Genomic DNA, 27,127 nt, shown 5'->3' on the forward strand with positions numbered 1-27,127 from the left:
GGAGTTTAGCCTATGGTTGGGTTTATACAGGGTGAAACCCAGGTGGTCAATGAGGAGAGCTCAGGGTTAAGCAAAGCAGCAAGTCTGCGTGTCATTATTTCAGCCCGAATGCTGCATAAACACAGCTCCCTCAAGCTCGTCATGCGGGGACTGATCACAGGGTTCTACAACTGTGGTGGATCTTGAACAAAAACAAAAATACCTGGAAAAACTCAGCAGTGGTGGATCTTTGCTGCCCCAGTGACTGTGAGAGTTTGCATGGATCAGTTGTCTTCACCAGTGGAACCATTGGTACTAACTAATGGGTCAAATCCCTACCAGAGATGTTGGAAATCCAATGACCACAGATTTGTCTTCACATTATATCCTTATTATTGCTGTGGTGAACTTTCACTACCCAGTTAATTCATTCCGACTGTTGCTGAGAATGTTATTCCACTGGGTTTCTGCTGTGTTGCCCGAGTTTACCCTGGATTCCAACACAACATCCAAACGGATGCAACCTCCTAGACACTGAGGTAAATCGCTGCTCTGATCTGATCTTTGCGGTTCTATGATGTTCTATTGCTTGGGGGTGTCATGAAAATATATTATTGTGATAATATTGTGATTTATTGTAAAAGTGGGTTAATAGTGGGGTTTGGATAGTATTTGTGTTTACGTGTGGGATTTAATTGAAGTGGAGACAACTGGTCTGGAGTCTGAGTTATCAAAAAGAAGCTAAGTTTGAAATGCTAAATACGTAAACATGGCTGAAGTTTTAGAAGGTGAGGTGAGATGAAAATTAGTATTTATAGATAAATTAGGTTAGTTTAAATTTCAAAGTGATGTTAAGATGCTACACCCAGCCAGAAGAAGCTAAGCCAAACAGTGTGTTTATTTTTCCCAAAGGTTATTGATAAAATTAGTACTATGAAAATATTTATATTATGAGAAAGGTTAAAGTTCCAAGGACATGTCCGAACAATGGAATTTGCATTAAAAAAGAAACATGTATAAAGGAGATGAGGCTATGTGTAAGGAGAAAAGAATTCTAAGATCTAACAAATGTGAAAAGCCTCCAGCCTCTGTGCATCAAGTTGCTGCCTACAGGAACTGAAGCTGAGAAAATTCACTTTGAATTCTCCTGTCCAGGGTAATTGTGTTGCTTTGCCTGGATCTGTTTAAATCAATTTGTTTTTACTGTTGCCTTAACGGGGGTGTAACTGAGAGCCCAGATTAATTAGGGGTTTTTAGGAGTTATTATAGTAGTAATTTGTAAACCTATGTATGTGCTTGAAAACTTTCCTTTTGTTATTAGATGTTTAATTTAGTTTTCTAAAAACCTCAAGTTGTGGTAGTCTTATTACTTCTGAATTCAGGGCACGCATCTCAAAATAAAATACAAATTGCAAAACAGTTATGACCGTGTGATCAAGTTTCCTTTGTGGATTTGATCTGCCTGACACACATCATCTGCCAATCATAACAGTAGGAAATCAGAGAAAGAGCCAGACTGATGGCAATTACGGCTCAAGATTGAATGAGAGGTTACAGCAGGTCAGAGGGAGTCAGTAAGAGTTATCCAACTCCATCGATCTGGGGAAAATGAGCATCAGAAGAACCAGATTCGTTCATTGACATCAGAGGGCTGCAGTTTACTCATCTCAGGATGATCAATATGATTTGGTTTTCTTCAAGGAAGTTTTAAATAAAAACGCAAAGGAGTTTTAAAGAGATAAATATTTATTAATCTGACACTAGAGTTTCATTGCCTTCTCTTAAAATACAGTGTCTGTGCACAACACGTATACTCAGCCCAGCAGTGTATGCTCCACATGCACTTCTGATCACACTGCTGTACCTTCATTCACCTCCTTATTGATAGGCTGGGCTTTCTCTGCAGCTGCTGCTTTCTGCTTGTGTCGTTCAGCAGCACGTAGTTTCTGTACCTCTTGGAACACCTGAAACAAAGCAAAAGGCCACTGAGTGTGTGATTTTGTGGAAGTGTGCACATCTAGCCCGTCCTCTCTCCGACCTTTCACTCAGCTTTTAACTACATTGACTTCCACTATTTGCACTCTCGACTTGGACCAGTTCTGCTCCCCTTTTCGCTTCTGTCAGTCTAGATAGGATTTTCCTCATTGCCCAGATTGGTCCTGATGAATGATTTCCACTCAAAACACTAATCTGTTTCAATAAGAGCAAAAAAACACAACACAACATAGGAATGGAGGGCATCCGGTCCCTCGAGCTTGCTCTGCCATTCAATATGATTATGGCCAAACTGATCATGGCCTCAGCTCCACATTCCTGCCTGTTCCCCAGAATCCTCGACTCCCCTATGGTCGAAGAATTTGTCTACCTCAGCTGTGAATATATTCAATGACCCAGAATCCTAGTGCTCTCTGGAGTACAGAACTCTAAAGATTCACGATGCTCTGAGAGAAGAAATTCTTCCTCTCTATCTTAAATGACTATCCCTTATTCTGAAGCTGTGCCCTCACCCCCCAACCCAGTTCTGGAATCCCCCAGGGGTAGAAACATCCTCCCAATATCCACCCTGTGAAGTCCCCTCAGAATTTTTCATATTTCAATCGATCACCTCTCATTCTTCTAAATTCCGAAGAGTATAGGCACAACCTGCTCAACCTTTCCTTTCATCCCAGGGGTCTAATGAACATTCTCTGAACTGTTTCCAATGCAAGTACATCCTTCCTTAAATGAGGAAACTGCAACTGTACACAGTACTCTAGGTGCGGCCTCACCAACACCCTGCACAGTTGTGGGAAGACTTCCCTACTTGAATACTTCATTCTATTTGTAAAAAGTGAACATTCAATTTGCTTTCCCAGTTACCTATTCTGGCATGCTAACTTTATGATAGTCATGTACGAGGACACCCAGATCCCTCTGTGCTGCAGCATTCTGCAGTCTCTCTCTAAATAATATTCTGCTTCTCTATTCCTCCTTACAAAAGTGGATAATCTCTCAATTTCCCGCATTATACTCAATTTGCCAATTTTTTCCCCACTTCACTTCACCTGTCTATATCCCTTTGCAGGGATCTTGTGTCCTCCTCATAATTTGCTTTTCCACCTATATTTATGTCAGTCAATTTGGCTACAATACCGTTGGCCCCTTTATCCAAGTTATTAATATAGATTGTAAACAGACCTCAGCATTGATCCCTACGGCACCCCAATAATTACAGTTTGCCAACCTGAAAATGACCCACTTATCTCAACTGTTTTCTGTTAGTTAGCCAATCTTCCATTCATGCTAACATATCACCCCCAACACCACGAGCTCTTATCTTGTGTGTGGCACCTTTTCAAATGCCTTTTGGAAACCCAAATACACTTACATCTACTGGTTCCCCTTTACCCACCCTTCTTGTTGCATCCTTAAAGAATGCTAATAAATTTGTCAAACACGATTTTCCTTTCACAAAATCATGTTGACTCTGCCTGATTGTATTATGATTTTCTGTGTGTTCTGTTACTATTCCCTTAATGAATTTCAGCATTTTCTTAATAACAGATGTTACGCTAACTGGTTGTTGCCTGCTTTCTATCTCTCTCCTTTCCCGAATAGGAGTGTTACATTTGTGGTTTTCCAATGCATTGGGACATTTCCAGAACTTAGGGAAATTTGGAAGGTTAAAACACAGCCACTATCTCTGCAGCCACTTCTTTTAAGACCCTACGCCATCAGGTCCAGGAAATTTATCAGCCTCAAGTCCCACAAGTTTGTCCAGTACATTTTCTCTAGTGATTACGATCGATTCCTTCCCCCCTTTTGCTCCCTGATTTTCTACTATTATTGGGATGTTTTTAGTGTCCTCTACCATGAAGACAGATATAACATTTTGTTCAAAGTCTCTGCTATTTCCTTGTTTCTCATTAATTCCAGTCTCACCCTCTAAGGGACTAATGTTTACATTAATTCTTCTCTTCCTTTTTTACTGCCTGATTTTCCATTTCTTGCTAGTTTACTCATGCATTATTTTCTCCAAGTAATTCTTTGCTAGTTTCTAAAATTTACCAATATTTTGCCTTACCACTAATCAGTGCAGCATTATATACCTTTCCTTCAAATTTGATATCATCCTTATTTTTTTTAGTTACCCACAGATGGTTTATCATTTCTCAATTCTCAACAAAAATTATATTCCAATAAGAAATACTTAAAGTATGTGCCACTACTTATTTACTCTTATATTTTAATCTATTTTCCCAGTCCATTTTAGCCAGATTTGTCTTCATACTTAAGTAATTTTCTTTAATTAAATTTAAGAAAATACTTTCAGATTCAAGTTTCTCAGCCTCAAACAATGTGGAATCCTATCATGTTATGATCACTCTTCCCTAGAGAATCCTTTACCCTAAGAACGTTAATACATATTACAAGGTCTAAAAAGCTGCACCCTGGTTCATTTTACAACATATTGTTCTAAGAAACTAACCTGAACACACTCAATGAACTTATCCTCAAGACTACCTTTGACAATTTAATCCATCCAATTTATATGAAGAATTCAGGTCACCCATGAATATGGCAGTAGCTGTCTTACAAGGCCCCATTATTTCTTCATTTATCTTACAGTGTAGTGTTAGGGGAGTGGGGCTCTAGAGCGTTTCCACCAGTTGACTTCTTACATTTGATATTTCTTATCCTCGCCCAAACTGATTCTGCATCTTGATCTTCTGAGCCAAGATCATTTCTCAATGCTGTATTGATTTCACTCTTTATTAAGAGTGATACCCCACCTCCTTTTCCTTTCTGCCTTTTCTTCCAAAACATAAATTTTCCCTGACCCCAGCTATTAATTTAAAGCCTTATCTACAGCCCTAGTTACTAGATTATAGGACAGTAGTCTCAGTGTGATTCAAATGAATCCATCCCAACGGCTCAGCTCCCTCTTTCCCCAGTACTGGTGCCAGTGCTCCATGAATGGAGGCCCAATTCTCCCACACTAATTTTTGACGCTGTGCCAATTTGCTTGTGGTTCAGGTAGCAATCCAGGGATTGTATTTGTTTTATATTAGATTATATATTTCTTAAAAGAAGAGGGCCTTTTAATTTAGGCCCTCGCTGTTCATACTGTCTCAGCAGCACCTCTTTCGTAGTCATATGTGGACAAGGACAAATGGATCTTTTCCCTCCCACTCCAGATCTGCGGTGCATTGCCAACATTTCACCATACCTTTTCATCCTAAACTTTTCTAGCAAACACTCCTCCAAGATCTCATTAATTCCATTTTCTTTATTGGTGTGTTTAGTGATATGGAGAGATGGCAAATTATTCCAAATGAGCTCACCTTTATTCCTTTCTGTGTGCCCCATAATCAAAGTGTTTCAAAGTGCTGCAGCTCCATTAACACCAGATCTCACCCAAGTGACCATTCTTCATTCACAGGTCCGAAACAGTATCTCCAAGCTGGCTATTCAACTGTGGCGGCATCGTAGCCAAGTTTGATTCCTTCTGCACCCGATATCAAGATTTGTACTTTCCAGTGGGGGAAATGGGAGTAACTGCAGTTTCACTCTGGATAGAACTCGCAGGATGGGTTAACTGGCTTCTCTCCAGCTGTAACCATTCTGTGACATGATAGAATATATAACTCCTAGCCCCTCCAGTCTTTTCTCAACCAACTGCCTCACATCCTTGCAGTTTAACAGCATATTTCATTTATATAGCACTTTTAAATGTAGCAAAATGTCCAAAGGTGCTTCACAGGAGCAACCAACATTCGACATTGAGCCACACACAGATGTTAGACAGGTGACCAAAAGGCTGTTGAAACAGGGAGGTTTTAGGGACTGTCTTAAAGAAGCCAACAAGGGTTGAGAGGTTCAAGGATGGAATTCTAGAGTTTAAGGCAAAATTCTACAGCAGGAAGAGAGGGTTGAGGTAATACCAGGGATAAAGGTTTCAGAGATCATTATCAGTAAAACTGGGCTTAATCTGGAAAGCACCAATATTGCACAGCTACTGATATCTGTTCAGGTTTCTCATCAGTGTCAACTGATGGTGACAGGCTGTCCTCTGGGCAATAGCCATCCTCAGACCCAGAGTGTTAGTTCAGCCAGTGGTCACTAATGAGCTATTCTACCACAAAGTCATCACAACACAGCCCGCCCACACCTAACATCTACACAGGCATGGGATCAGAAGAGGGGCTCCCTGACTAATCTTTCTTTTCCTTGCCCAGAGAGCTGAGGCTAGTTGCAGCTCCCCAGATTGCATTTAATATTTACCCAGCCTCAACCTGTTCAGCAGTCACACTGAGTTCAACTGGTTAATCATCTTACCCTTATGCACAAAGCTTTCTTGGCAGCCCATCGCTGTGTCACCTTCCTGTAATACTCTGGAGGGAATGTGTACTGAATGCCCAGCTCGGTGCAAACGTTCTCAAACACCTCATAGCGCGTTCGCCGGAGATACTTCAACAGCTTCTTCCGTCTGTCGATTGCCATTAGCATGCGACGTTTGTTAGTTTTATCCTGTTTAAGAATAAACATGTCTGAGTACCATAGAAAGGTGTACTGGAGTAGGTAACTACTAGATGACCCAGTGAATCACATCATACCCCCGCTTCACAGCAGTCAGGCACCTAGTTGGGTAGATGGGCTGAGGGGAATCAAAGATCATGAAATTGCAGAGTGTAAGTAAATATACAAACTAATCACAAATACCAGTGTGTGATGGAAAGTTAACATATGACTTTATTAAAATGATTGTTAGAATATAGACACAATAACAAATGGCCATTAAAACCCAATCAATCACAAGATTAGATAAACACAAATAAAAGTATTAAAAAGGACATAAGGAAAGAACAGGAAAATGAGACTAGAGAATTCCTTTGAGGTTAGCACAGGCTGAAGAGTCTCTCCAATCTCTAGGTTCCTATGAGTTAGCACAATCTTTAAAACCCATCAGTACCATCAGCTTCTCCTCTTTCTAAAGTAAAGTTCTCTTTACACGGTCCCCTTCAAACACTCTCAGGACAGGTACAGCATGGGGTTAGATACAGAATAAAGCTCCCTCTACACTGTCCCCATTAAACACTTGTCTTATGAGAAAAGGCTGGACAGACTAGGCTTGTATCCGCAGGAGTTTAGAAGAGTAAGCAGCGATTTGATGTAAACATATAAGATCTGGAGGGGTCATGACAGGGTGGATGTGGAGAGGGTGTTTCCACTTGTGGGAGAGTCTAGAAATATGGATCACTGTTTAAAAATAAGGGCCGCCCATTTAAAATGGAGATGAGGTGAATTTTTTTCTCTCAGAGGGTCAAGTGTCTTTGGAACTCACTTCCTGAAAAGGTGGTGGAAGCAGAGTCTTTGAATATTTTTAGGGCAGAAGTGCACAGATTCTTGGTAAGCAAGGGGGTGATAAGTTATTGGGAGTAGATGGAATGCAGATTTGAGGTTACTATCAGGTCAGCCATGATCTTATTAAATGGCAGAGCAGGTTTGAAGGGCTGAATGGTCTACTCCTGCTCCTTGTTCATATGTACACTGTCCCCATCAAACACTCAGAGGAACAAGCAGGATTAGACGGTGGGATATTAAAGGATGTGAGGAGTGAACAGCAGGGTGGGACTGGAGTAGGTGAAGGGGGCTCAAATGATTGAAACTATACACTGGAGTTTTGGAATTGCCTCATTTACATCAGCCTTTACCCTGGCCTTCCTGCAGGCCATAAGGAGGCCACTTGAAAAATGGACCACACCTATCGCATGTCCCCATTGCTTCCCATGGGCCTAATGTGGATTGAAGGTACAGAATCTGTCAGACCCATGTGCAGAACCCAACACAGCCCTGCAAGTTTGTGGCAAGACAAAAGGCCTTCGCTCATACGGCATCTTTCATGACCGTAGGACATCTCAAAGCACTTTTCAGCCAATGAAGTACTATGTTGAAGCTAAGCCAATATTGTAATGTGGGAAATACAGTAATCAATTTGCACACAGCAAGCTCCCAAAAATAGCAAAGTGATAATGATCAACAATGTTGTTTGAGGAGTAAATTTTGGACAGGAAATGTGGGATATCATCCCCACTTTTGTTTGAAATAATTCCCTGGTATCTTTTACCTTTACCATACAGGGTTTAACATCTCATCGTAATAGTGGCACCTCTGGCCATGCAGCATGCCTTCTGTACTGCACTGGAACATCAGCCTAAATTTTGTGCCCAAGTACTAAAGCGGGATGATTCCACAAGCCAACACATGCATGCTTCGGAATTTCAGTGAAGGGCAGACAGTAAGCCCTTGCAGTGCTGGGCAGGATGTGGTGGGTTTCATATTCAAAGTGCTATCAGCTGTACCAAAGCTGGCCCTGATTAAAAGAGAAACTATCAGCTAGAATTTGTGTAAATAATGCATTAAGATTCATATCTGGAAGAATGGAATTGAAAAGGATGTTAAATTTGTATTGAACCTTGATTAGGCCACACTTGACAGCTCCATGAACAGTTCTGGTCTTCATATCATGAAGAGGATATAGAAGCACAGAAGATGAAAATAATCATTCACAAGAATGAATCTAGAACTGAAAGATTGTAACTATTAGGAAAATTGGAACAAGATTCTCTAGAAAACAAAAGCTGGAGGTACTGACAGGATAGAGTTCTTTAAAATTATTCAAGGGTTTGATAAGGTAGATGTACAGAAGATTGTTCCAGTTGTTTAGGTGTAGGGTGGGGCAAGGCTTTTGTGAAGATAAACACCAGCATGGACCAAGAGGACTGAATGGTCTGTTTCTGTGTTGTAAAATTCTATGTAATACTATGGTGGCCTTAGTCTTTTTCAGAGAAAACAAGCAAGGTTATGTTCAATTGTAATCCCTGCCACAGCTAAATATCACATCCACACATGAAGAGTAAGCACCTGACAGTTGTGAGTATCACTACCACCTACAGAATCATATGGCAGCAAGGAACCAATGCTCCTCCTGAGGAGGGGGAAATTGGCAGAAAAGTAGTATTTCTTTCAAATATGTGGTGTAAATTGAGACAGAATCAGTGTGTCATACCCTTTCCCAATGTCCTGTCACAAGCCATGGATATGGAGCAAGCCTGTAGGAAACTGTTCATCCACCTGTATCCGTCAGTAAAAGGGACAAAATTGCATAGTGTCGTGAAGTAATGAAGAGGAACCAAAAACAGACTAACAATAGTTTAACATGCGTCTGGTATCAGTCCTGGTTCAATATTAGCTGTCTCCCTCGGGTCAGAGAGTTAAGTTTAAGTCCTCCTCCCAGATTCCATCACAATCTAGATTGATGCTTCAGTGCTTTACTGAGGGCCACCACACCCTAGCTCACACAGAAGTAGAGTTCCACAGGACTGGCCTCATGCAATGCCACATATGCATTAGCCAGCAGCAGTCACTGAACAGGGATCAATAATTGAGAACATAGCTCATTATTATTCGTTTACTAGGATGAGAGAGGCTGACCAACAGGGGAATCAAAGTTGGACTGTTTCTCACCTGTTGTGACTCAGTCTGATAAGCAGCAAACCCACCCACTGAGCAAGCACTGCTCACTTCACTAGACACAGGTCCAGCAGCTCTCTGAACTGAAAGCACTGACAGGATGCACCTCAACACTGAGCTCTTAATAATGCCCACTTTTCCCAGCACCTCTCTTCACACAGTCTTCAGTTGGGAATGGGGTGAGAGTCAACAATCTGGCAGTGTGAGGGGGCAAAGAGCATGGAGCGCAGCTAGACCTGGAATTGCAACTTGGAGAGATCTCAGAGATGTGTCTCAGTTGTACGCTGTCCCAGTACAGTGTTAAAATGTCAGTCATTGTGTGGGCAGCCCTTGCATTCTGTATCACTCACCTTCCTGTGTACCTGCAGGTGCTCTTGGTAATTCCGAATTTTTGCTGTTAAGATGGCAACTGAGAAGAGAGAGAGACACACTGTTAGGGTACAATAATTGAACACAGTCTGTACCTCCGTGCAGAACCATTTCATGTATCAGAGAGCTCCCAAAACATTCTTTACACCCATTTGCACAAATTGTAAAGAATCCGGTCTAATAATTTAGCAACAAAGGAGTCAAGCAAGGTGGTGGCGAGGTCGAGCTGGGGGTCATCAGGGCACATGTGAAAATGAACACTGTGCTTTCGGATGATACCTCTGAGGGGCGGCCTGTAGATGAGAAATAGGAGGGGGCCGAAGGTAGATCCAAACTAGCATGGCTTTCTTAAGGGAAAATCGTGTTTAATTAATTTGCTGGAGTTTTTTCAGAAAAGGTAACAGAGGGTTGATGAGGGCAATGTTGCTGATGGGGTGTACATGAATTTCCAAAAGGCATCTGATACAGCGCCACACAGCAGAGTTGAGAGCAAAGTTATAGTTCATGGAATAAAAGGGACAGTAGCAACAATGATACGGAATTGGCTGAGTGACAGGAAACGGAGAGTAGTGATTAATGGATGCTTTTCAAGTTGAAGGAAGGTTTGTAATGGAGTTCCCCAGGGGTTAGTGTTGGAATCCTTGCTTTTCCTGGTATATACTGACAATGATCTTGGTGTACAGAGCACAATTTCAAAATTACAGATTATACAAAACTCGGAAGCATTGTGAACTGTGAGATGGATAGTGTAAAACTTCGAAGGGACTTAGAGAAGTTGGTGGAGTGGGCAGATAGGTGGCAGATGAAGTTCAATGTGGAGAAATGTGAAGTGATTTATTTTGGTAGAACATGGAGAAACAATATAAAAAAGGGCTACAATTCTAAAGGGATGCAGAAGTGGAGGCATCTGGGTGTAAATGTGCATAAATCATTGAAGGAGGCAGGACAGGTTAAGAGAGCAGTTAATAAAGCATAGTGTACTAGGTTTTATTAATAGGGGCATAGAATACAAGAGCAAGGTTAGGTCGAACTTATATAAGTCACTAGTTCGACCTCAACTGCAGTACTGTGCCAGTTCTGGACACCGCACTTTAGGAAGGATGTGGAGGCATTGGAAAGAGTGCAGAAAAAATTCACAAGAATGGTTCCAGGAATAAGGAGCTTCTGATTTTAAGACAGGTTGGAGAAGTTTTCCTTGGAGAAAAGAAGGTTGAGAGGAGATTTGATGGAGGTATTCAAAATCATGAGGGATATGCACAGAGTAGATAGGGAGAAACTGTTCCCACTTGTGAAAGGATTGAGAATGAGAGGGCACAGATTTAAAGTAACTGGCAAAAGCAGAAACGAGATGAGAGAAACCTTTCACACAGCAAGTGGTTAAGGGCTGGAATGCACTGCCAAGACTGCGGTAGAGGCAGGTTCCATCGAAGCATTCAAAAGGGAATTAGACTGTTATATGGCATGAATTGCTTTTTCTAAGAGCCGGTACAGGCACGATGGGTTGAATGACCCATTTCTGTGCTGTAACAATTTTGAGATTCTGTGGAGGAGAGAGGTAAATGTGTGGGAGCAGGAAAGGAAGCCATGGCAAGTGATTCTCTGGCTACGATAAGATAGATAAGTGAAAGCAGTCCCATCCAGCGGGATTACAGTGAGGGTGCGTGGGAGGAGGATGGCGTGGTCAACCGTGTCAAAGGCTGCATACCAGTTGAAAAGAATAAATCATCATTTGTGAAAGAACTTCTGGATATTGAGAAAACACTTGCTGAAGATCTGTGTTCTCTAGAAGCCTACTTCAGAAAATGGAGACACCAACCAAACACTGCCAAGAATGTTGTTTCAGCCGTCCACCTGAACAGCTCAAAGATCAGGGAAGAACTTCTTGTCCGGCTCTGTGATCGACCACTCACCCACAACCCAACACCAGGAATTTTAATTTCCATACAAAGGGCATTTGATAGAGCTCCTGCATCGATGTCAGTGATGCAACTTCCTGTATTGACACTCTTATGTGGGTGCACACAATTCAGGTTCAAAGAATGAGTTAAAGCAAGTTGTTCAATCTTTCTAACTTGCTTGAGGAAGAATTGAAGAGTTTTAGGCCTTTTCAATACCAATTTTAAGGAAACTAAAGGATTGACTAGAACCCAGGATTAATTCCTTGCTAAAGGAGCTGAACTTGGTGATAAAAACTATTAAAACGACTGAAGGTGTGCTGGGAAGTTTGACCAAATTCAAAAAGTGTTACACAGACTGTGCAGAAGGCTACAGAAAAGGAGGTATTGAGATGCTGTTGGAACTGTCATAAATATCAGGTCATAGTTGGTAGCATCAGTCTTTGTAACTTAGGGAGAGAAAGAAAAGTTGGTGGATGTAGATGTCAGCTAGAATGGTAGGGAATGGTGTCAGGTAGGGAGTTTCTGAATTTTTTTCAGCAACACTAAAGGGATGGTGAAATATGTCTAAGTCGGGAATGTGTGAGATTTGGAGGTGTTGTTTCTATGCATCTGCTGCCCTTGCCCTTCTAGCTGTTGGAGGTAGCAGGTTTAGGAAGTGCTGCCTTTGTTTCATCAATGCAGCAGCAAGAAATCAGGGGAGTGGTGGACAACCAGACACTCCACGGCCAGTGGGTATAATTCAACAAGTAAAGGAATTGCTTCTGCAGAGGAGATTTACCAGAATGGTTCCAGGGATGAGGATTTTAGCTACCAGGTTAGGTTGAAAATTCTGGGGCTGCTCTCCCTGCAACAAAGAAGGTTGGGGGAGATTTGATAGAGGTGTACAAGATTACGACAGGTTTGGGTGAGGCAGACAAAGAAAAAAAATGTTCCAATTAACTATTAGTAGTACAAGAGCAAACTTAAAGCTTTGGACAAGAGATGTGGGGCAAGAGTGGGAAGGAATGGGGAATGTGAGGAAGAACTTTTTCTTTTTTATGGAGTGAGTGGAAACAACCTGGAACTTGCTGCCCATGATGGTGGTGGAAGCAGAGATGATGAATGATTTCACAATGAAACTTGATGGGCACTTGAAGGAAATAAACTTGCAGAATTATGGGGACAGGGCGGGGAAATTGGACTGACTGGATTGCTTCATGGAGAACTGGATTAGACACAATGGGCCCAATTACCTCTTTCTGTGCCACAAACAACAGTTTATCACTTGGTAGAAGTGCTAGAAATCCAAGGGCAACAATTCAACACCACACAGGTCTCTGGCCAGCCTCCATCCAGACTGTGCCCTAGCTTTGGCTCCCCCGTGTGGTGAGTGATATAGTGACCTTGGAAAAATTCCAGTGGAGTGCAGCAAGAATAATTCCAAACTTCAAGAACCTCAGCTACTCTGATAGGCTCAAGGTCCTTCATTTACTGACTTTAGATCAGCACAGGCAGTGAGGTGGGTGACCCAAAAGAGGTCTATAAAACAAGTACTCCTTTTGATTCCAGTTTAACAGATTGGAGAGGACCAGGGACATGCATTTCAACTGTCCAAGGGTTGGAATTGATGGGTGTTGGGTTATTCTTCTTTTCCCCAGGTACCCGCAAAAGTCTCTGGAACATGTTAACAGCTCTCTGTACACCTTCAAGAGGGAGGTGGACTGGTGCTAGACTGGGGCAGAGATCACATCATATACAGGCTTACAGACTGTATAGAGAACACAGTCTATACTGTCCCCGTGATTGGTCTTGATTGCCTGATGGAGATGGAAAGAAATTAGTGTCCAGAGTATTTGTTCCCTTCTTGGCACTGGGTTTTCTCTCTGTTTTTCTCCTTTCCCAGTAGACTAGATGACTTCAGTGTAGGGGATGGAAGGAAGAGTTTAGTCATAATGCTCCAATCATCAGGATGTGGAGGAATCAGGTCTTTGCCCACCTGTCAATTATGCTACAAAACAGGCTCATTTTATAAAATATATAAATTCAGTTGCTTAACCCAGTAAGTAAAGATTATAGAGAATTGAGTAATTTTAATTAAACTCACTTTGCACTTCTGTGGAGCCAAGGTCACTGGGACTCCTCTGCACCTTCTCCACCAGCTGGCTAGTTTTCAGCTTCAGTTTCTCTTTCTGAAAGCAAGTCATTCACCGAGGTCAGTAAAGCATAAACATAAAGAAGGTCAATCCTAAGTTAACAGAGCAAGGGGACTTTCCCTTTCCAGTGTCTCACTAGAGGCTATTGAAAGCTTGGATTTATATTACAGAACAGGGAGGTTATTCAGCTTCTTGACACTATACCCAGACGTTCACACCCTCTAACTGACTCTGTTGCTCTGAAGTTTACATCTCTGTCATTTTCCAGTGGTTCATTCCTGACGTTACCAACTTATAAGCAGAAAATGGCAACTCACATGCTGGGCAGGGCAGGCACGGGGCTGCAACTTCTCTCCCTGGTCCCCATGTTAGCAACATTATCAATGGTTCTCTCTCTTCAGGCTCTGATGAAAGGTCACAGGCCTGAAATGTTAACTGTTTGTTTCTCTCTCAACGGACACTGCTTGACCTGAGTATTTCCAGCGTTTGCTGTTTTTCTCTCTCGCTCCTCTAAATCAACATTTATATAGCACCTGTAACAAAATGTCTCAGGGGGCTGAACAGGGGCATTATAAAATGGTCAAAGAGGTCGGTTGTAAGGAGTGCCTTAAAAGAGGAAAGGGAGGTGAGGGGGGAGAAAGAGGTGTACGGAGGTAATTCCAAAGTTCGGGGGCTAGGCAGCTGAAGGCATGGCCACCAATGGCAGAGCGATTATTTTTGGGAATGTACAAGAGGCCAGAATTAGGGGAGCATGAACATCTCTGGGGGTTGTGGAGCTGGAGAAGATTGCAAAGACAGGGAGGGGCAAGGCCATAGAGGGATTTGAAATCAAGAGTGAAAATTTGAAAATCAAGGCCTTGCTTGACCAGGAGCCAAAGTAGGGCATTGAGCACTGGGTGACAGAGAAACAAGACTTCTTTTTTATTCATTTTGCAAGATGTGGGTGTTGTTGGCTGGGCCAGCATTTATTGCCCATCCCTAGTTGCCCTTGAGAAGGTGGTGGTGAGCTGCCTTCTTGAGCCGCTGCTGTCCCTGTGGCGAAGGTACACCAATGGTGCTGTAGGGGGACAGCTCCAAGATTTTGACCCAGAAACAGTGATATATTTCCCAGTCAGGCTGATAAGTGACTTGGAGGGGAACTTCCAGGTGGTGGTGTTCCCATGTATCTGTTGCCTTGTCCTTCTAGATGGTAATGATTGTGGGTTCAGAAGCTGCTGCCTAAGGAACCTTGGTGAATTCCTGCAGTGCATCTTGTAGATGGTACACGCTGCTGCCACTGTGCTTCGGTGGTGGAGGGAGTGAATGTTTGTGGATGTGGTGCCAATCAAGTGGGCTGCTTTGTCCTGGATGGTTTGGAGTTTCTTGAGTGTTGTGGGAGCTGCACTCAGCCAGGCAAGTGGGGAGTATCCCATCACACTCTTGACTTGTGCCTTGTAGATGGTGGACAGGCTTTGGGGTGTCAGGGAGTGAGTTACTCGCCACAGGATTCCCAGTCTCTGACCACAGTACTTAAATGGCTAGACCAGTTCAGTTTCTGGTCAATGGTAACCCCCAGAATATAGTTAGTGGGAGACTCAGCAATGGTAACGCCACTGACTGTCAAGCGGCGATGGTTAGATTCTCTCTCTTGCTGGAGATGGTCATTGCCTGGCACTCGTGTGGCACAAATGTTACTAGCCACTTGTCAGTCCAAGCATGGATACTGTCTGGGTCTTGCTGCATTTGGACATGGACTGCTTCAGTATCTGAGGAGTCGTGAAGGGTGCTGAACATTGTGCAATCATCAGCGAACATCCCCACTTCTGGCTTTATGATAGAAGGAAGGTCATTGATGAAGCAGCTGAAGATAGTTGGGCCTAGGGCACTACTCCCTAGGAACACCTGAAGTAATGTCTTGGAACTGGGATGATTGGCCTCCAACAACCACAACCATCTTTCTTTGTGCTAGGTATGACTACTGTTCATAAAATTGACATCATCCAAAACTTTTCTGCCAATGTCCTAGCTTGTACCAAGTTCAGTTCACATATTGTCATTGTGCTCGCTGACTTACATTGGCTCCCAGCCAAACAACATCTCAACTTTAAAATTTCTCATTCTTGTTTTCAAATCTCTCCATGGCCCCTCTCTATCTGTGATCTCCTCCAGTCCCACAATCCTCTGAGATCTCTGCGCTCCTCTAATTCTGTCCTCTTAAGCAAAATTTTAATCACACCATCATTGGTGGCTGTGCCTTCAGTTACAAAGACCTTAAGCTCTGGAATTCACTCCCTAAATGTCTGTCTCTCTCTACCTCTCTGGTCTTCAAGAGGTTCTTTAAAACGTATCTCACTGACCAAGCTTTTGGCCATCTGCCACAATACTGCCTTGTGTGGCTCAGTATCAAATTTTGCTTTGCTACACTCCTGTGAAGGGGCCTTAGGATAGTTCATTACATTAAAGCATCTGGAACTAGATATAGTTTTAATAAATTATATTTGTATTCGTGGGTGTTAGGAACAAGATATAGCTTTAAGTTTAATTTACACTTTTTAAAATTTGTGTTAAGAAAGGTGAAACCTGGGTTTGATTTCATTTTCGAGTATTTTGAGATGGAGCTGGGAAGTCTCCAGGCCCTTTTTGTATATGTGAATTTTTAATAAAGTTTTATGACTCTTTAAAGTGAAGAGGTGGGTTACCAGGGGTTAGCAGTTTAGGGAAGAGAAAATAAACACAAACTGTAGGGAAAAACTGTGCTGTTGCCTAGCAACAAGGGATCAGAGAGAGAGAGACCCACCGAGACACAGGCAGAAAGGCAGATTTTAGTTCAGTTGGTATGTGTATACCACAGCGTGATGACAGAAAAGGTCTAAGACTCCCTCTGGCTGGAAATGATGCCATACTGCTGAGGAAATTAGTTTAAGGAACTCATATGTATCACTCTAAAGTTAAAGCGATAGTGAATTTAGAGTGAGTTTTCTGAATATCTCAAGGGAGATCCAACTGTGGAAGGACTTCGAATGAATGTTCAGAAGTCTACTGGGAAAGAAACCTCTCTGCATCTGAACCAGCCCTAGCCTTTGTATGGAAATAGTAGTACCTCTTCACTGGGATTGCTGGGTCTGTAAGAAAGAATATTGCTGGGATAAAATGGTAGCATGAGTTTGAATCATTTTTTCCCTTGGTGTCTGTGTCGAAATCTTTCCAACCTTTTTGTTGTTTAGTATAATTTAGTTGGCGTTTCTTGTTTAACAAATATTTCATCTTTTTGTTAAAAAGTAAACAGCAGACTGTGAATCTGTTTCAGTAAGTCCCCTCCATGGTTTAAAAAATTAGTCAAAAAAATTATGGTCTATCAAGCCAGGTTTCAGTCTAGGATCTGACTTGTCCAGTAATAACATCAGCTGAGATCAAAACAAAAGGCACTATATAAATAGAAATATAAGTTGTTGTAACCTCACAAGAGGCTCTGCCTTTCTCTGAGGCTCTGGAGGGGAGGGTTAGAAAGGGAGAGCATCAGTGCAGAAATAAAATAGGAGTTGAATACAATATCAGGAAAAAATATGCTGTTGGAAAGCCTGAGGGCCCCAGAATGTTTTTCTTAAATAAACTGAGATCAGAAGGAGTTTCTTCACTTAAAGGGTGGTGAATCGTTAGACTTCTCTGCCCCAGAAGGCTGTGGACGATCAGTCATTGAGTATGTTCAAGGCTGAGATCAATAGATTTCTACATATTAAAAACATCAAGGGATACGGGGATAGAGCAGGAAAATGATGTTGAAGTAGAAGATCTCATTGAATGGCAGAGCTGGCTCAAAGGGCTGAATGGCCTACTCCTGCTCTTATTTCTTATGTTATGTAAAACCCAATCTGAAAAAGGGAATGACTTACATGTGTTGCCATTTCCAGTGACAGCAGCCTTCGAACCACATCATTGGTCCTGTAAAAAAATCATATCACAAGCCAGATTCTCAAGAGCACGTAGGATATATGTGATATAAGTGGGAATGTTCAATGACAATTGCACAACGTTCAGTACAATTTGCGACTCCTTAGCTATCGCAGCTGTGTCATTATACTGCAAGGCCTGAATAAACATTTAGGCTTGGGCTGATAAGTGCCAAGTAACAGACTTGACGCACAAATGCCAGGCAATGACCCATCTCTAACCAGAGAGAATCTAACCATCGACCCTTGACATTCAATAGCATTACCATCACTGAATCCCCCACTATCAACATCCTGGGGGTTACCATTGACCAGAAACTGAGCTGGAGCGGCCATATAAATACTGCGGCTACAAGAGAAGGTCAGAGTCTGAGGATTCTGCAGCGAGCAACTCACCTCCTAACTCCTCGAAGTCTGTCCACCATCTACAAGGCACAAGTCGGGAGTGTGATGGAATACTCCCCACCTGCCTGGATGAGTGCAGCTCCAGCAACACTCAAAAAGCTTAAAACCATCCAGCACAAAGCTGCCCATTTCATTGGCACCCTATCCACCACTGATGCAAAATGACAGCAGTGTGTAACATCTGAACAATGCATTGCAACAACTTGCCAAACCACCTTAGAAATCACCTTCCAAACCACAGCAGCTCCCATCTAGAAGGACAAGGGCAGCAGATACATTGGAGCAACACCACCTGCAAGTTCTCCAAACCACTCACCATCTTGACTTGGAAATATATCGTTGTTCCTTCACTGTCACTGGGTCAAAATCCTGGAACTCTCTCCCTAACAGCATTGTGGGTGAACCTACACCACATGGACTGCAGTGGTTCAAGATTACCACCACCTTCTCAAGGGCAATTAGGGATTGGCAATAAATGCTAGCCTCGTGAGCAACATATACAGCCCATGAAAGAATGAAAAAAAAAACAAACAGGTAATTCAGCCCAACCAGTCCATTCTGGTGTTTATGCTCCACTCAAGCCCCCTTTTGTCTTTACTCATTTAAATCTACCATTGTAGCCTGCTGCTCCCTTTTCCCTCATCTGCTTGTCTAGCTTTCCCTTAAATGCATCTATACAACGACTTCAACCACTCCCTGTGGTAGCAAGTTCCACATTCTCATCACACTCTGGGTAAAGAAGTTTCTTCTGAATTCCCCATCGGATTTCTTGGTGACAATCTCATATTGACAATTTCTAGTTCTGCTCTTCCCCACAAGAGGAAACATTCTCTCTGTATCCACTTGATCAAAACGTTTCAGAATTCTCAAGATCTCTATTGGGTCACCCCTCAGCCTCTTTTCTTAACAACATACAGCCTTGGTTCAAACATGGACAAAAGAGCTGAAACTTTTGAGGTGAGGCGAGAATGACTGTCCTTGATACTAAGGCAGCATTTGACAGAGTGAGGCATCAAGGAGCCCTAGCAAAACTGGAGTCAATGGGAATCAGGGGGAACGCTCTCCGCTGGTTGGAGTCACACTGAGCACAAAGGAACATATGGTTGTTGGAGGTCAATCATCTCAGTTCCAGGGCATCACTGCAGGAGTTCTTCAGGGTAGCGCCCTAGGCCCAACCATCTTCAGCAGCTTCATCAATAACTTTGCTTCCACCATAAGTGGGGATGTTTGCTGATGATTGCGCAATGTTCAACATCATTCTCCACTCCTCAGATACTGAAGCAGTCTATGTCCAAATGCAGCAAGTCCTGGACAATATCCAGGCTTAGGCTGACAGGTAGCAAGTAACATTCGCGCCACATAAGTGTCAGGCAATGACCATCTCCAAAAAGAGAGAATCTAAACATCGCCCCTTAATCTTCAATGGCATTACCATCACTGAATCCCCCACTATCAACATCCTGGGAGTTACCATTGACCAGAAACTGAACTGGACTAGCCATGTAAATACTGTGGCTACAAGAGCAGGTCAGAGGCTGGGAATCCTGCAATGAGTAACTCACCTTCTGACTCCAGAAAGCCTGTCGACCATCTACAAAGCACAAATCAGGAATGTGATGGAATACTCCCCACTTGCCTGGATAAGTGCAGCTCCCACAACACTAAAGAAGCTCAACACCATCCAGGGCAAAGCAGCCCACTTGACTGGCACCACATCCACATTCGCTCCCTCCACCACCAACGCACAGTAGCAGCAGTGTGTACCATCTACAAGATGCACTGCAGGAATTCACCAAGACTCCTTAGGCAGCACCTTCCAAACCCATGACCACTACCATCTAGAAGGACAAGGGCAGCCGACACATGGGAACACCACCACCTGGAAGTTCCCCTCCAAGCCACTCACCATCCTGACTTGGAAATATATCGCCGTTCCTTCACTGTCGCTGGGTCAAAATCCTGGAACTCCCCCCTAACAGCACTGTGGATGTACCTACACCTCATGGACTGCAGCAGTTCAAGAAGGCAGCTCACCACCACCTTCTCAAGGGCAACTAGGGATGGGCAATAAATGATGGCCCAGCCAGCGAAGCCCACATCCGAATTGAATTTTAAAAAAATCCTTTCCTGATATGTATACTCAGGCATTTCTGGTATCATCTTTGTAAAATCTTCTCTGCACCCTCTCCAGTGCCTCTATATTCTTTTTATAATAAGGGAACCAGAGCTGCACGCAGTGCTCTCAGTGTGATCTAACCAAGGTTCAATACAGGTTTGGTATAACTTCCCTACTTTTCAATTCTATCCTCTAGAAATAAAACCTAGTGGCTGATTTGACTTTTTACAGCCTTGTTAACCTGTGGGACAACTTTTAGTGATTAATGTGTTTGTACTCCGACATCCCTCTTTCCTGTACCCCACCTACACTCTCACCTTCCAAGTAATAAGTGACCTCCTTATTCTTCCCATCAAACTGTACTACCTCACATTTATCTGTGTTGAACTTCATTTGCCAATTATTTATCCATTCTGCAAGTTTATTAATCTCCTCCTGCAATTTGCTGCAGAGCTCCTCAGTATTGACCACCCCTCAAACTGGTGTCATCCACAAAATGAGAAATTGCTTTTTGATTCCACAGTCCAAGTGATTAATGTAAATTGTGAACAGCAGTGATCCCAGCACTGACATGTGTATGTTCTCTCCCATCGTCACCCTGCACCTGCTGGCCAGCCTAACCAATCATCTCAAATAAGTGCTGGGAGGTTACTGCACAGGTCAAGACACTAAATACCCTTCATGGGAAACTAACAACCACCACCACCATCACTGCCGCCGCTGCCGCCACCCTCCACCCCCACCCCCGACCCACCCACCACCACCACCCCACCAACCCCCCACCCCCACCCCCACCACCCCAACCCCCTCAATATACTCCCCACACCTCTCTCTTACCGAAAACTCATTCCCATGGGTAACCAATCAGCTCTCCAACCCCCATTCTCACTCTCCCCATACACTGGGGGATCAGCCTGGTTGGAGTCATACCTAGCACAAAGGAAGACGGTTGTGGTTGTTGGAGGTCAATCAGCTCAGTTCCAAGACATCACTGCAAGAGTTCCTCAGGGTAGTGTCCTAGGCCCATCTTCAGCTGCTTCATCAATGACCTTCCTTCCATCATAAGGTCAGAAGTGGAGATGTTCGTTGATGATTGCACAATGTTCAGCACCATTTGCGACTCCTCAAATACTAAAGCATTCCATGCCCAAATGCAGCAAGACCTGGATTACCAGTCCAGTGACATTTCCATGACACCACCGTCGTGCCAGACAAGTGTCAGGCAATGACCATCTCCAACGAGAGAATCTAACCATCACCCTTGATACTCAATGGCATTACCATCGCTGAACCCCACTAGGGGGCTATCAATGACGAGAAACTGAACTGGACTAGCCATATAAATACTGTGGCTACAAGAGCAGGTCAGAGGTGAGGAATGCAGCAATGAGTAACTCGCCTCCTGACTCCCCAAAGCCAGTCCACCATCTACAAGGCACAAGTCAGGAGTGTGATGGAATCCTCTCCACTTGCCTGGATGAGTGCAGGTCCAACAACACTCAAGAATCTTGACACCATCCAAGACAAAGCAGCCCATTTGATTGGCACCACATCCACAAACATTCACTCCCTCCACCACCAACACACAGTGGCAGCAATGTGTACCATCTACAAGATGCACTGCAGAAACTCACCAAGGCTCCCTAGACAGCACCTTCCAAGCCAATGGCCTTTACCATGTAGAAGGACAAGGGCAGCAGATTCGTGGGAACACCACCACCTGGAAGTTCCCCTCCAAGCCACGTACCATCCTGACTTGGAAATATATCGCCGTTCCTTCACTGTCGCTGGGTCAAAATCCTGGAACTCCCTCCCTAACAGCACTGTGGGTGTACCTACACCACATGGATTGCAGTGGTTCAAGAAAGCAGCTCACCACCACCTTCTCAAGGGCAATTAAAGATGGGGCAATAAATGCTGACCCAGCCAGTGACGCCCACATCCTGTAAATGAATAAAATCCTATGCCTTTTTGTCGTCATACGTCCAATCTCCAACAATCCGGAGATTGGAAGACCTGGGCTAACGTGCCGAAGAAGAGGTTGTCAAACTGTGGGCCATGAGCCCCAGTGGGTTGTTGGGCAAGCAATTGGGGTTGCGAGCTCTGAGGCAGCAATGAAGACTCAGGTGCTCTGAAGACTCTTAAGATTGACTGCGAGGCTGTTTGAACATGCACATGTTTTTTTTGCCGGTGGGTGTGGCCTAATGAAATAAGCTTTTAGGCCCAATTGCTGCCGCCGAAAGAACCTGCAAAAAGGTGGGTATCGGAGTTTTCACTGCGTGCCAGCATCCCTGCTGTTTGAGTTCCCCTCCCCTGTGCCAGCATCCCTGCTTTTGAGTTCCCCTCCGCTGTGCCTGCATCCCTGCCGTTTGAGTTCCTCTCCCCTGTGCCTGCATCCCTGCTGTTTGAGTTCCCCTCCCCTGTGCCTGCATCCCTGCCGTTTGAGTTCCTCTCCCCTGTGCCTGCATCCCTGCTGTTTGAGTTCCCCTCCACCTTGCCAATTTCCACCCTTTGCACCAAGTGTGAAGTATTAAAATGGGGTCACAGCAGGAATAATTTGGAAAGCACTGTTCTAGAACTAACAAGGGCCATATTAGATTTTGTAGTGAATAAATGCCCCAGATTTAGTTAATAGCCTTCTGGTCCATAAACATAATACGACTGAGCTCAACATCGTGTTTGAAAGGGAGAAATAAAGCTACTAGGATTCTAGATTTAGACAAGGACAATGAGACAGACACAGTTCACAATAAACTGGGCAACCTGTAAATGGATAAAATGAGAAACGAGCAAGAGGAGATGTTCAAAGAAGAATTGCATCTGATATCGAACCAAGTTAGACCCCTAAGGGGCAAGAGCTCGACTACCCAAAAACAACCAGACAGCAGCTCACCATCACCTTCTCAAAGACAATTAAGGATAGGCATTTGTATTAGCACCAAAGCACTAAACAGGCAATGAAGTATTTTGAAAGTATAGTCACTGCTGTTGTACAGGAAACATGGTAGCCGATTCATGCGCAGCAAACTCCCACTAACAGCAATAGGATAATGATCAGATAATCTTCTTTTCATGATGCTGATTGGGGGATAAATACTGGCTCCAGGACACTGGGAATAACTTCCCCATTTTTCTTCAAAATAGTGTCATGGGGTCTTTTACATCCACCCAACAGGACAGAGAGGTTTCTGGTTTCATAAAATCATATGGAACAGGAGCAGGGACAGGCCATTCTGCCCACTGAGCCTGCTCCAGCATTCAATAAGATCATGCTTGATCTGACTGTGGCCTTAACTTCACTTTCTTGCCTGTCCCCCATGACCCTTGCCTCCACTGTAGATCAAAAATCTGTCTAATTTAGCCTTGAATATATTCAGTAACCCAGTCTCCACTGCTCTCTGGAAAGAGAATTCCACAGGCCAACAACCATCAGAGAAGAAATTCCTCCTCATCTTCATCTTAAATGGGACATATTTTTAAACTGTTCCCCTTGATTCTAGATTCCCTCCTTGAGAGGAAACACCCTCAAAGCATCTGGCCTGTCAAATCCCCTCAGGATCTTATATATATCAATAAGATCATCTCTCATTCTTCTAAACTCCAATGTAAATAGGTCCAACCTGCTCAACCTTTCTTCTTAAGACAGCCCTTTTATCCCAGGAAATCAGCTTAGTGAACCTTCCCTGAAATGCTTCCAATGCAGGTATATCCTTCCTTAAGTGAGGAGGCCAAAACAGTAGAGTACTCCAGGCACAGTCTCACCAATGTCCTGTGCCTCCAGTACACTGCAAGGACCAATTGGATATTCAAGAAATCCAAACTCAAACTATGTGTATTCAATACCAATGGCTTAATCCAAGTCTTCACGAGAGGCAAGAGATTTGTATTGAGGCTGACTCCTCTGCAAAGGGCTCACTTACAGAATACTGGAGCTCAGTAGCCTAACTTGTACCTTCCACCAACCCTTCCTCTTCTAGAGCAGGAGCTCAGTAGAGAAACAGAAATTGGATAGGTGGCAGGTGGGGGATTAATGAAGCTCCAGCATTTGAATCAGGAAACTCTGGATACATACTTATTCATTAACTCTAAGTCTTTGTAGTCTTTCTTCAGCATGGTCGGTGACAGATCATCCAGCTGGCTGGGAAATTCTGTAATGAGGAAATAAAACATTTATAAATGTGATGCCATTGGGATGTCATAGAATCATACAGCAGAGAAGGCCTTTCAGCCCATCCTGCCTGCATCAGCTTTTTGAGAGCTACCCACTAACCTGCCCCTTCCCCGTTTCCTCTTCACGAATTTATCCAAATCCCTTTTAAAAGTAACTACTGAATCTGTTTCCACCCCCTTCTAGGCATTGCACTCAAGATTTCCAATCGACATCTCTGACTTTCCTGCAAGATTCCTGCTGGGATGGAGCTCCACTCACTGGCTGTTCTCTGACAGAGCACCCACATAGCCACTCCTTACAGGAGAGTGTCCAGTCCAGCTCTAGCCTAGTCTTCGTACTGCTCCCAGGTCCTATATATACTTTCCATTGTGAGGAGTCACAGGGAGTGTGGTTTATTGCGTAGTGATTATATAATGACACCAGGGGCCAGTTTTCTCTCTTGAATAGAGCCTGAGGAAAGGTTTTTAACGCAACTGGGCTAGGACCCACAATGGAAAGTATATATAGGACCTGGAAGCAGTACGAAGACTGGGCTAGAGCTGGACTGGACTGGACTGGACACTCTCCTGTAAGGAGTGGCTATGTGGGTGCTCTGTCAGAGAACAGCCAGTGAGTGGAGCTCCACCCCAGCAGGAGTCTTTTAAGCTATCCCCTGGTTCTAGGCACTCAACTTGATTCCTCTAACACCCAGTTTCTGTATTGGTTCAATTATCAACATGTTTCTGTAGCTGCACGCATTATTATTCTGTACGACTAGTGCACAGATTCCCTCTGGCTACATGCACTGTCCATTCGGCGTTCCATACATACCTCGAGTTTTCCTTGACAGACTGGCATAATTGTACACGATCTGCACTAAACTGGCACCTATAGGAAGACACAGTGAACAGTCAACAAAGACCAAAAATGGGTTAGATGCCTCCTCTCCTTCCATTAGGCAAGGCTAACCTGGATGGAAAATGCAGGTTGCTTGCCACAGTAAGGTCAAATTTTTATCAGCCTATGTTTTAACAGTTGTATATAAACACTACAAATACAACACAAATATGTATATAATTACTACGGATATGATGCAATCGAAGCACAGTTATACAGCCTTTATATATAACACAGTCAGGTAGGTTAGCTTTTCATACACACAGCCTGTACAGCCTAGTCTGTGTTTGCTCGACTTTTGTGAAAAATATCAGTAACAGCAGGTGCTGCAAGGGCAGCTTTGTGTTTAATAGTTCCTTGGTGTTCTTTCATAGGTTTCTGCCTCCACTCAAAATGGAAAATACTGACTGGCACTGGGCTGATTCCTGGAATGAAAGGCTAAACACGTTGGGCTAATACTCGGGGGGAGGGCACACAGCACCCAGGGGTGTACCATCGGGGGGGGCACACAGCACCCTGGGGTGTACCCTGGGGGGGGGCACACAGCACCCAGGGGTGTAGCCTCGGGGGGGGCACACAGCACCCAGGAGTGTAGCCTCGGGGGGGGGGGGGGGGGGGGTGGGCACACAGCACCAAGGGGTGTACCTTCAGTAATCGGGGCCGAGCGCACAGCTCCCGCCCGGTCGCCCTCCCCGCCGCCGTGAGCTGCAGTCATGCCTCGGCCGGCCGGCTGCCCCAAGCTGGGCTTCACTCTCAGTCCCCCCCCATCCCCGCTCACCAGGCCGCCTCGGAGCTGTTTCTGCCGCCCGGCTCCCGGGCACGAACAGGCCCCTAGCCCCGGGGACCAGCAAGCTGCAAACCGCCCGGCGCAGCATCACCATCATCAACCCGCGACAAACTCACATCATCACAGAGCGACCATAGGAAGGAAGAAGCAGATCCTTAGCAACAAGGACATCCCATAATAACAGCAACAACCCAACCCTAGCGGATTGAGCTGGGGGAGAGTCAGGGGTCTGGAATGGGGGGAGGAGGAGGGGTCTGGAAAGGGGGGAGGGGGATGGGGAGGTAGTGGTGGTGGTGGGGGGAAATTGAGGGAGGTGGGGGGGGAGATGGGTGAGGTGGGTGGGGAGATGGGGGAGATGGGAGGGGGGGAGATGGGGGAGATGGGAGGGGGGGAGATGGGGGAGATGGGAGATGGGGGAGATGGGGGGGGGGAGATGGGGGAGGTTGGTGGGGGGGAGATGGGGAGGCGGAGATGGGGGAGGTTGGGGGGGGGAGATGGGGGAGGCGGAGATGGGGGAGGTTGGGGGGGGCAGATGGGGGAGGTTGGGGGGGGCAGATGGGGGAGGTTGGGGGGGCAGATGGGGGAGGTTGGGGGGGGCAGATGGGGGAGGTTGGGGGGGGCAGATGGGGGAGGTTGGGGGGGGCAGATGGGGGAGGTTGGGGGGGCAGATGGGGGAGGTTGAGGGGGGGAGATGGGGGAGGTTGGGGGGGGAGGTGGGGGGGGGAGATGGGGGAGGTGGGAGGGGGGGAGATGGGGGAGGTGGGATGGGGGAGGGGGGAGATGGGGGAGGTTGGGGGGAGATGCGGGAGGTGGGGGGGAGGTGAGGGGGGGAGATGGGGGAGGTGAAGGGGGGGAGGTGGGGGAGGTGGGTTGGGGGGGAGGAGGGGGAGAGAGAGAGAGGGGGAGAGAGAGAGAGGGAGAGAGAGGGAGGGAGGGAGAGAGAGGGAGAGGGAGA

At 44.7% G+C, this 27,127-nt stretch overlaps 1 protein-coding gene across 1 annotated transcript; it reads right to left on the reverse strand.

Moving 5' to 3' along the window:
• Positions 1-1,707: 1,707 nt before the first annotated feature.
• Positions 1,708-26,283, reverse strand: mrps15 (mitochondrial ribosomal protein S15). The gene is made up of 8 exons (XM_041212102.1): positions 26,164-26,283; positions 25,320-25,376; positions 24,411-24,486; positions 17,761-17,809; positions 13,843-13,927; positions 9,843-9,901; positions 6,298-6,489; positions 1,708-1,943 (listed from the first exon to the last, which is right to left on the reverse strand). The coding sequence occupies exons 1-8, from the start codon at positions 26,267-26,269 to the stop codon at positions 1,830-1,832; spliced, it is 738 nt and encodes a 245-aa protein (XP_041068036.1). The 5' UTR covers positions 26,270-26,283; the 3' UTR covers positions 1,708-1,829.
• Between the last annotated feature and the right edge of the window lie 844 nt (positions 26,284-27,127).

The sequence above is a fragment of the Carcharodon carcharias genome, chromosome 19, assembly GCF_017639515.1.
Source record: "Carcharodon carcharias isolate sCarCar2 chromosome 19, sCarCar2.pri, whole genome shotgun sequence".
Lineage (NCBI taxonomy): Eukaryota > Metazoa > Chordata > Chondrichthyes > Lamniformes > Lamnidae > Carcharodon > Carcharodon carcharias.

What these genes read in the sequence shown, in the direction of transcription:
- mrps15 (XM_041212102.1), bottom strand. Translation starts at nt 26,269, where the DNA reads ATGATGGTGATGCTGCGCCGGGCGGTTTGCAGCTTGCTGGTCCCCGGG. An exon ending in AACAGCTCCGAGGCGGCCTG is followed by an intron (nt 25,377 to 26,163) that starts GTGAGCGGGGAT and finishes GTCTTCCTATAG; the next exon opens with GTGCCAGTTTAGTGCAGATC. An exon ending in ACCTGCAGGTACACAGGAAG is followed by an intron (nt 6,490 to 9,842) that starts GTGAGTGATACA and finishes ATTCTTAAACAG; the next exon opens with GATAAAACTAACAAACGTCG.